Below are 10,581 nucleotides of genomic sequence, written 5' to 3'. Positions count from 1 at the left end.
TGGTGTCAGTGACGACCTTATTCTGATTCTACTTTGTGATGTATCTTTCAGTTTAAGCATGTGTTCTCGCTTGCCTAATACATTAAGCACAGACTTTCTGAACTGATCTCAAGCCTGAGGTATGGTTACACAGAGGCTTAGGATTTTGTGAGCATGTGAAAGACATGCGTAATTAGTTTTTTAGTGTCCCCTGTTTGTGACCTATTCTTTTATGTTGTGAAGGGTTCACCATATTGAACTTTGTGAAGGGTTCAGCAAATTAAGCTTTTATACCATTAAAATTTTCTTTTGAGGGGTCCACAAAATAAGACTTTTCAACTCTTTTAGCTTGTCATTTGAAGGGTTCATCAGTGTTTTTATTGCTATCTATCTTACCATGAAATTTATATCTACTATTTTTACATGAAGCTGTAATCTTTTTTTCCAAATAAAAGATTGAGGTTGATGTGGCAAAAAGAATTGAATATCCCTTGTTCTAAGATTACACCATTTTTGTTGCTGTAATTTGTATACTAAGCCATTTTAACATACTTATTGGGTACTCTAGTTCTGTAAATATCAATTGTAGTATTTTTTTTCTTATACTACACGCCATCTGAATTGTTTTATCATATTAGATGCCAAAAAATTACCAATTATGGATGTGAAATATGATTAATGTTTATCTTTGTACTATAATCTTATAGCAAGCAGTACCATAGTCTTGTGATTAAATCTGAAATTTTTCTTGCTTTTTTGCTTGACTCTAGATTAGAGTTTGTAAAGAAAGGCTTTTAGCCACCGTTCTTGCTTAATGTTCCTTTTTCATTTTTTGTTCGCCCAATGATTGTATTTTGTTCATTAGTGGTCCGCGGTTATAAGGGAAATTCTCTGGTATGAATTACTGTTATTTTTACAGACAACAAATTTGATGATACGAAATACCACTGTATATTTTTAGTTTACAAAAAATAAATACAACTGCAGATTACTGGTATAGTAGTCGGCATATGTGTAATTTTATACTATGAATGACAGAAAATTTTGAAGTAAGAACATATAAACCACTTTAACATTGTAGATGATGTCCGAGGACTCTACTTCAAGGGTGATGGTCATGCCATGCCAGTGAAGGTCATTGATCAATATTTGCATGCCACCCCTTTCAGGTGAGGACAAGGTGAAGGGTACTTTAGTAACATTGGATTCTCTGTTCTTTTGGGGTGTTTATGTATAACAATCAGTCTGTTTTTGCAAGTATTTATTAAAGCGATGCAATTTTTTTATATGCAATATATTTCCTTTTGTAAGTGTGTAGTAAGCTACCGAAATACAATTTTCATGTGACACTGGTTAAGTGTGACTGCTTATAAATTTTTCGAGGGCTGTCAGACAAATGTTACCCTAAGCTTGAAATAAAGACTGGCATTTTAGGGCAACTTGTGCCACCTAAAAAATTTGTACTTCGAATTCATGTTTTGCCACCCATGCAACTATCCACTTCATGATTCATATTTGTCAAGCATATTAAGTCTATAGTGCTGTTATGATCTTCAGCTATCACATCAATACACGACCATTGTAAGTTTGGATGCTTGCAATACATATAATCATTTCCTAAAGAGGTAGCCTTATTTGTGTTCTCCATTTCTTCGTGTGTTTGTCTCGAAGTAGCTGATGGCAGCATTGAGGTGATTGGTTGCAAAGAAAATTTGTTTATAACTTTTTATTTGTTGTTTTTATCCGTATTTTGTTGTCAACATTACATGTAACCTTTTTATTTGTTGTTTTTATCTGTATTTTGTTGTCAGTACATGTAATTTTTTATCTGTATTTTTATTGTCGCCCTAAGAATTACATGTAACTTTTTAATTTGTTGTTCTTCCCATATTTTTTGTTATTCTAAAAATTTACATGTATTTTTATTGTTTTTATTGTCACCCTAAGAATTTACATGTAACTTTTATTTTTTGCTGTTTTTTCCATAAAAAAACATTAAGATCTTTATTTCCTTTTTCATTTGATCATTAGATTTTTAGAAGTTCTACTTATATGTGTGCTTTCTTTCAGTCTCTCAAAAGAAAAATGGAAGTGTTGGTGTATCTGTTTTGTACCATCAAGCAGTACTACACTGCATTAGCTATACCCGATCAGAAGTTAAAAATGAAAGAAAGAAAGAGCACATCGAGGAAGGAAAAGCAAATAATCCTGGTTTTTGAGAGGGGCCCCAAAGTGCCTAAAGTCCTAAACTAGGGTCTGGAAATAGTACTGTCATATATATGGTTTAATATCTGTATTTTGTTGTCAGTACTTGTAACTTTTTTATCTGTATTTTTATTGTCACCTTAAGAATTACATGTAACTTTTTAATTTGTTGTTCTTCCCATTCCCATATTTTTTGTTATTCTAAAAATTTAAATGTAATTTTTTAATTTACATGTATTTTTATTGTCACCCTAATAATTTACATGCAACTTCTTAATTTGTTATTTCCATATTTTTTATCAGTATAAAAGTTTACATGTAATTTTTTTTATTTGTGATTATATTTTAGCCTTATTTTTACCTTAGCTGGTACAAATGGGAAGCCAAGAACAAATAGGGAAGTTGGCTTGTTGGGCTGGGATAACGGATAGAAACACGAGACTATAAAATCAATCAATTTAACATGCTCAATAGGCCCAAACTAGCTTATCGGGTCCGCAACAAGATAATTGCGGCCGCACAGCTAGCATTTGCGGCATCCATCCAACAAAACCAGATATAACAGCCTGTGTGATGGATGAAGATTCAACAGCCTAGGTAAGTGATTGATAGATAACGATTTCTCAATCGATTGACGTGGAGACAGACCCTTTAAACTTTGACGCTCAGTAACCAAAACATCCTGAAGATAGAGAATGCATAAGTTATATTGTTAGATTCATCGCGAAACCAACTCTCATGTGGCTCTTTTTATTTAAATAAATAAAAATTTTGATAAATAAATATTATAAATAAAGCAAACCACAACAAAAAAAAAATATTTTTGCACGATGCTACAGATGGAGGGAGTACTCACAATATATTTTCTTATTCAAGTACTTACATTATATTGACTTGTACTTATTTTGACTGAAAAAAAAAATTACACGTGCCTCCGGACAGCAGCAGTGCCAGCCATCCGATGGAAACTCGTGGCTCGATCGCAGCCACAAGAACCTTCCTCGGCGGCTCGGCTTACTACCTCGCTCGGTGGTCGGCGTCTGCTCTCCCCTCGCAGCAAACCCCCGCACCGCGGCGGCCGGCGGCAAGAGCAAGAGCCGGCCACCCCTCTCTCCTTCCCTTCCCCGCCCCCAACGCGTGACGTCAGCCCGGCAAGAACCTAGTGATGATCGCGGTCTACATTCCGGCCTCCTGTAAGTTCTCCGTGGCTGGAGCCCCACACCCACCGCCAAAGAAGTACTAGTAGTAGCACCGCGAGCAAGCAAGGGCAGGCGCGCGGGGACTCGTCGCCGCGCTCCAAGAAAGCGGCGGGTTCCGCCGCGGAGCTGGATTGGGTGGGATTCCAGGTGAGTTCTTCTCTCTCGGCGCAATGCTGGGGGATTTTCGGGCATGACGCTGCGGTTCCTCTCGGGGGCTTGGGTCCTGGCAGGTGTTGGTGGTGCTGAAATCTCCTGTGTCTTCAGGTTTGGAGTTTTGGTGACGGGACGCGGGTGTTCGTGGATTTCGTCGCTCTGCTTCGTCCGCTAATCTGTTTCTTGCGACCTTGCTTTCAGCGACCAAGCGCTCGCCGCCTTCTCTGCCTCAGCGCGTCTCGCCCCTTTGGCTCTCTCTACTCTTGGTTTTGGGGGAACACGAACAAAGGACCCGATAGCTTCCAGGTACGAATCGAACGCCCAATTCGCAGAACTGCAGTCGGTAGAGCAAGTCAGTGATTAGTTTCTGGTTGCTACTTCTAGCAATAGAAATGCTGCTGCTCTGAATAGATTGCACTGAATTCAGATAAGCAATCTGTAGGACTATTTCACATGTTGTTGTGACTTCTAGAGGTTTAGTTATTTCTGAAGTGACTACTTCATTGTAATAATTCGTCAAGTGCTCTGCATAAATTGGTGGTTTGTCTGTGTGGTTCTTGGTAGATGTTGATAAAAAAATTTCTGAGATTTCGTGCAAGAATTTGACTGGGGTGGGAATTCACGTGTTGTGATGAGTGTTCTGCTCAGGGCACTAATCTGTTTCCTATGATGTTTCAGTGTAAAGCCCGGGCTTCACTGCGCAACCTAATTGTGTCAAGGTCATTTGGCTTTCTCTTCTCATGGAAAAGGACGAACCAACAACTCCAAAGCTTACAGGTATAAATCGCAAGTCACTACATTCATTAGAGCACCTTCCCCTTATCTTCCTGATAAAAAAATTGTTGTGTGTTTGTGCACATGCTTCAAAGCACCAGCAGGCAGTCAGTTCATGTCGGCTTCATATTGCTATGACATCTATGCTTTTATCCCTGATATCTTCAATCTACACACTTGCAAATGCTTGAGAAACTGTGGTAAAATATTTTTCATGATTGCTTTACCTAGCAACCAGCCTCTCGCTGTGTTCTTAGCCCCTGATACCATGTAATGAACTCAGATTTGCCTACGGCCATGGCCATTTCACAAATTGTTGCAATTATTTATACTTAACGAAAGTATTTACCTTTCTTGAACAATTCTAACATTGTGCTTGCTCAAATGATTCAAATAAGCAATAATAGGGAGTGTTCTGGTTAATCTTTAAATTTCTTTGTGCTACATGCATGTTTCATCCGATAGCTCTGTGTCAAATGGTCTTTTCTCGTTTTGTTTTCTATAGTATCTGATCAAATGCTTGCTGCGTTTGCAGATTCTTCAAAGAGCAAGCACAAGTTACTAGTGTTCTTATGTTATGATTGCGTCATCTTATTGTTACTTACTGCTGCTTTGCATTGATTCAGATATGCTCTTGGAGGCCACATGTTTTGCCATCGGCATGCTGGCATTCAGCCAAAGGACACACCTAGCCCTCCTCCCATTACTGTTGATCCACTTGTGTCACTTCTGGATCCCAGTGATGAGAAGCCTTCGCTGCCATATTTGGAAATGCAGTGCCTGCAGTGCTGAACGGAGTTCTCTACCAGTGCAAGCCCGACGAAAACCAGCTAGGCTGATGGACGCTTCAGCCAATGCTAGTGTTGATCATGGGCACAACATGGTGCTGTTCTCTCCAGTGAAGTGTAAGCGATCAAAGACGGGGATACCAGTGCTCGATTCAGAGGAGATGTGCGCTGCAGCTGCTATCCTGATGCTCGCAGAGTATTCTGACAAGATTTCTGCTTATGGGGATTGCTATGGTGGAGATAACGATGACAACATTTCAACGCTCAATTTGTTGAAGGAGGTGAATCTGAATGTTTTTTTGTCAGCTGGTTGAATCTGATGAGGTCATGAATAAGACGAGGCCTAAGTTTGACACGAATTCAGCTTATGAGGGTTTCTGTGAACTCTCTGAGAAGGAAAACAGTATGAATTTGACACGGATGTTTTCAAGAAGATGGTGCTGCTTAATGTGTTTCATGATGCGCTGGTGGGTGGAGATGCTGAGTTCATGAAGCCACAGGCTGTCAGTTCAGTTGAGGGGGTGAAGTCTGGTAACCTTTCAGTTGCAGTGAGCGTCAAGTGATACCGGTGCAAGGTCTGCGGAAAGTTATTAAGGTCAGGGTATGCATTGGGTTGCCACATGAGGTTGCACTGTGAGAAGGAAAAACAGTAAGAATTTGGTTGCTGGTGTTCCCAAGGAGGTGCTGCTGAATGTGTTTGGTAGGGATGGATGATGCTGAATCTGTGAAGCTAGGGGCTGGCAATTCAGTTGAGGACTTGTAGTCTGGTGACCTTTCGGCTGTAGTGAACATCAAGACGTATCTGTGCATGATCTGTGGAAAGTTCTTAAGGTCAGGGCAGGCATTGGGAGGCCACATGACGTTACACTTGCACCGTGGGCAGGAGAACACTTTAAATTTTGTTGCTGATGACTGATGTTCCTAAGAAGTAGTTGCTTATGAATTAATTGAGTTGAAGTCCAGTGAACTTTCAGCTGCAGTTAATGTCAAGAGACATCAGTGCAAGGTCACGCTCTGGAAGGACACATGAGGTTACACTATGTTTGGAAGTGCAATCTTCACTAAGGGGTTGCTGATTGTCCTCATTCTTCTATGATGGAAGAGCAAATGCAGAAGCTTGAATTGTACTCTCCCATCTTTTATCGACGGAGACCATGTTCGCATGGGAGAGAAATCTGACTCTGAGTCTTACTTTGTAACGAGCAGCCTTCAGCAGGCTGTTGCCAAAGCTGGTTCCACATGTCCCAAACTGATAATGATTCAGTTGTTCATAGGCTCGTTGGTAGTCAGGAAATGAAAGAACTCCATTTCATCTGCTGTAGTCTGTAGATAAGAGATTTTGACACTTGCACTTTCTTGAGCAACAAATTTTGCTGGATAGGGATGGCCGGAAGGCAAGGATCATAAGTCAATCCATGGTTGTGAAACAGTAGAAGTATGCATAGTAGCATGCAGGTTGATTGTTCTGAAGCTTGAACGCAGTTTTGCTTGGCTGTACACTATTATTCTTCTGTACATACCTATATTCTTGAGATAGTAGTTCAATAAAGAGATGGGAATCAGCATTAGTGCAACCTTCCTGTCTTTTATTCAGTTGGCTTTTGGATGTACTACCAAGTCAACATTCAGTGCTTTTTGAGTGCTATGTTTGTGTCTGGCTCTGCCATTCTGGTTGTTCCGTAATCTGCTTCCGAGTTGTTCTTGGCTTCCGTTTCCTGGTGCTGTTCATGTCGCCTAGGTTGTGAGCTGTGAAAATTTGAATCTGATGATCCTGACCAATGGATTCCTTCAGCGAGTGTTGTCTGACAGTGGTCAAAATTCCGTTCTTGGCGGCAGAACAGGCAGCAGTTTGGCTCCGTTGCCTTCACTCATTGCAAATTAGTGCTGGCCTTCCGATGAGGCCACGTGGCTCGATCTTCGCCGCACGGATCCTCCCCAGTTGCCTCCCCGACTACGCCAACCGCCTCTGTTCCTCCCTCGCTCTCCCTTCGCAAACCCCCGGCACCGCCTCGGCAAGAGCGAGCCGGCCACCCCTCCTCCCTTCTGCTCCGGCGCTCACCCAACGTGTGCGCCGGCATTTCTAGACCGCCGCCACCTATAAGTAGGCCACTCCCGATCCCCGCGGGTCGCGACTGCACCCCATCACCCAGACACCCACCTTCAAGGAAGTCGTAGAATCCAGAGCAAGAAAGGGCAGGCGGGAGCCGGGAGGGCCGACGCACGGAGGGCGGACCTCCAAGAAACCGCCACGCTCCGCTGCGGAGCTCCATAGGGAGGACAGAGCCGGATCCGGGAGGGCCGACGCACGCACGGAGGGCGGAGCTCCAAGAAACCGCCGGGCTCTGCTGCGGAGCGAGGGCAGAGCGGGAGCCGGGAGGGCCGACGCACGGAGGGCGGAGCTCCAAGAAACCGCGGGCTCCGTTGTGGAGCTCGATAGGGAGGGCTTGGAGGTTAGTTTTCTCCGCGCAGTGCTGGTGTTTTGGGCTTGATTCTGCGGTTCCCGGTTCATGGTCTTTCATATTTGGAGGAGTTGTTACTTCTGAAATCTCCCTATTCGATCAAGCTGCGTCTGAGGGTTGAGAAATTTGGGGATGCGGCGAGGCCGGCAAGGGTGCGTCGAGTTCTTGACTTCTTGACTCTGAGATTTTATGTAGATCAAAAGGATACTGAGATTTCGTCCTGAACTTGCTTGAGCGGTCTGAATTCACATGTTGTGATGAGTATTCTTGGAATGATTGGTTCTGCTTAGGCTACTGATCTGTTTCGTATAATGTTTCAGTTTCAAGCCCAGCCTTCACTGCTCAACCTGATTGATTCGCATTAGTTTGCCTTTAATTCTCATGGACAGTGGCGAGCCAAGAACTTTGAAGGTCACAGGTACAAATCCGATGCCCAATTGGCAAGTTACTGCAGTCATTAGAGCAATACATCGTGTTTCCCTTAATCTTTTTTATCAAATGTGTTCTTTGTGTTTGCGCAAATGCTTAAATGCTGCAGCAAGGCAGCTAATTCTTGTTTGTCTCATCTCGCTATGGCATCTAATTATATTCTTGGACCTTGATGTCTTAAATCTTGCCTCATCTATGCATTTACTAATGCTTCAGAATCTGTGGCCAAGTCTTTTTCGTGATTGCTTTATCTAGCAATTATATGTCATGTGTTCTTAGTCCTTGAATTCAGATTTGTCAATGCGCAAGTCCATTTCCCAAATTGTTGCAGTTTGTTGCTTAGGAAAGTATTTTCCTTCCTTGAACAACTCTAATTTAGTGCTTGCACAATGACTCAAAGAAGCTATAATTAAGGGATGTTCTGGTTCATCTTTAAATTTCTTGGCGTTGCATGATTCATCCCATAGCTCCGTGTCAAGTAGTGTGCTTATGTTATGATTGTTTCATCTTACTGTTCTGTTTGTTAATTACTGTTCCTTTGCACTGATTCAGGTATGCTACCCGAAGGGTCAGACAAGGGGTTTAAAGGCTGCACTAAGAACTCCCCTGCAGAGAGATCTCTTGGAGGCCACATGTCGTGCCACAGGCTTGCTGGCATGCAGTCTAAGAGCACACCACGCCCTGCTGTACTTGGTATGCTGTGCTAGTTGTGTTCTTGGTCAGGTCCTAGTTTTTTCTTCCTTCTGTAACAGTCTGTATTTTTAAAACGCTTCACTCCTCAATCTGATACGTGTCTTGCTTGACTATCCAGTCCTTTTCTATGTATTTGCACCCAATGCTTGCTTTCTATCAGTAGCTAGTTAATTCATTTATATTTGCTTCATCTAGCACCTTACAGTTCACTTATGCAATGTTTCTTTCAGGGATGGTTCCACCAGGACCGAAGATGTTTAGCTGCCCGAGCTGCGGCAGAGAGTTTCAAAGCAAGGGTGCCCTTGGGGGTCACAGGAGCCGTGGCCACTGCCATCCCAACGTGGCAGGGCAAAAGGCTAAAAAGCCAGAAGTTTCCAAGATCCTATCAGGTTGGTGTTAGGCTCATGGTTTTGGGTAGCAAGAACTTCTTGAGATACATCGTATACAGCTCTGTTTCCTTAGTTTATTGGTATTATTTGTGAGTGGTTCCTTCAAAATGGCTTCCTCAGGTGTGGCTTTAAACGCGACAAGAAGGTACTATTGCAAAAACTGCGGCGAGGGTTTTGATACTTTCCAATTTATTGGCTGGCATAAGGCTAAATGCAATGGTAAGATGCAATGTTTTTAACATATCTTTTTAGTGATATAAAGAATCTATCTATAGATGTCTTGACATTCCTCGTGCTGCCTTTTTACATGTGTTTCAGATGTGGTTCAGTGTGGGCCTGAGAAATATTATTACAAATATTGCGGGCAGGACTTCCCCAGATCACGCTCCGCCTCAAGCCATATGGGTAGATGCAAATACAAGAATGCTCCACACGCCTCTTCAAGGCACGTACTTGCGTCTGATGCTGATGATGACGCTGTGGACATCTTAGATGCAGAGGAGGCCAACCCTCAAGGTTAAGACAACAAATTAACAAGACCACTACAATGGCTCTTCTAGCTCATCAAGACCTCGGTTTTGCTGTTGTTCAGTAGGAGTATGGTTTGAACACAGGAAGTTTACACCAACGGGATTGGTTTTTGTATTGTAACACAAAAGGATGATAACGGACCAGATCTGGACATAGATTTGAGAGGCACCTGTGATGTAAAATCATCGAAACAGGAGAAGTCGATCTGTAACTCTATATTGTAATGATTCACACAAGACACGACAGATAACTAGCGGGATTTTTTTTTGTATCAAAATCATGTCTACGATTGACACAAGTGACAAGATGTTTTTTATACTCGTACGTATCAGCATCATCGCGCTCATTTCCTTTGGTGCCTTATGATTCCTACCAGAAAAATGTCAGTCAGTTCTCCGAATGAGGCCGGCTGGCAGCTGTCCACGTGTTCAGATAACAGTAACAAGATCAAGGAGGAGAATTGAATTGGCTGGGATAGGAAGAAGCACAGAGCACAGATGGAGAGCAGAGGAAGGCCTCTCTCTCTCTCTCTCTGTGTCTCTGAAAGTCTAAAGATCTTTATTTGAAAAAAAAAAGTCTGAAGATTTCCTGATGCACTGAAGATGACATCATCGGACCGGCGGGCCCCGCAAGAGGTGGTGGGGCATTGGCCGCCGTCTGCATCCTGCGAACTTGTCAAGCGCTGCCGCTTGGCAGCCACAACGCCGAGCTGGATCTCTGCGACCTGCTGGCCCTGCAAGTTGCTCTCGGTTTCGACCCGTGCCTACGTCATTGCCATGTCACCGAAACTCTATCGTCTTACGAGGTCAAGACTCAAGAGCCATGAAGCCATCCCTGCAGGCCAGCAGCTACAGGCTGAAGAAACCTCGCTTTGGCAACCTTGCGCTGATTATTCCGACTCTCTCAACACCCAATCCCAAGCCGATGCTTGGTGCGAGGCCTTATGAACCTATGTAATGTGCGATGCAACAACCTACTGTTA

At 42.9% G+C, this 10,581-nt stretch overlaps 1 protein-coding gene, 1 long non-coding RNA gene and 1 pseudogene across 4 annotated transcripts; all 3 read left to right on the top strand.

Annotated features, from left to right (window-relative positions):
• Window positions 1-1,090: 1,090 nt before the first annotated feature.
• On the top strand, window positions 1,091-2,461 carry LOC120699912. The gene is made up of 2 exons (XR_005685725.1): window positions 1,091-1,148; window positions 2,050-2,461. It is a non-coding gene; the product is annotated as an uncharacterized LOC120699912 (long non-coding RNA).
• Window positions 2,462-3,225: 764 nt separating this feature from the next.
• LOC120699911 lies at window positions 3,226-6,691 on the top strand (annotated as a pseudogene).
• A 348-nt stretch (window positions 6,692-7,039) lies between these two features.
• Window positions 7,040-9,897, top strand: LOC120699910 (zinc finger protein 676-like). 3 transcript variants are annotated; one of them, XR_005685724.1, is made up of 6 exons: window positions 7,040-7,548; window positions 7,878-7,975; window positions 8,539-8,679; window positions 8,910-9,068; window positions 9,163-9,287; window positions 9,387-9,897. XR_005685724.1 is itself a non-coding variant. In XM_039984026.1 (6 exons), the coding sequence occupies exons 2-6, from the start codon at window positions 7,939-7,941 to the stop codon at window positions 9,587-9,589; spliced, it is 639 nt and encodes a 212-aa protein (XP_039839960.1). In that variant the 5' UTR covers window positions 7,040-7,548; window positions 7,878-7,938; the 3' UTR covers window positions 9,590-9,897. The 3 variants fall into 3 exon arrangements, 2 of the variants coding, with proteins under 2 accessions (XP_039839960.1, XP_039839961.1); XM_039984026.1 differs by having other exon boundaries at window positions 9,189-9,287; XM_039984027.1 differs by having other exon boundaries at window positions 7,040-7,709; window positions 9,189-9,287.
• The last annotated feature ends 684 nt before the right edge of the window (window positions 9,898-10,581 follow it).

The sequence above is a fragment of the Panicum virgatum genome, chromosome 3K (assembly GCF_016808335.1).
Source record: "Panicum virgatum strain AP13 chromosome 3K, P.virgatum_v5, whole genome shotgun sequence".
Classification (NCBI taxonomy): domain Eukaryota; kingdom Viridiplantae; phylum Streptophyta; class Magnoliopsida; order Poales; family Poaceae; genus Panicum; species Panicum virgatum.
This window is presented reverse-complemented; position numbering and strand designations above follow the sequence as displayed.

Coding starts and splice junctions, on each gene's coding strand:
- LOC120699910 (XM_039984026.1), top strand. CDS start 7,939: ATGGACAGTGGCGAGCCAAGAACTTTGAAGGTCACAG. Junction 7,976..8,538: donor AAGAACTTTGAAGGTCACAG/GTACAAATCCGA, acceptor GCACTGATTCAG/GTATGCTACCCGAAGGGTCA. Junction 9,069..9,188: donor AGTTTCCAAGATCCTATCAG/GTTGGTGTTAGG, acceptor TGGCTTCCTCAG/GTGTGGCTTTAAACGCGACA.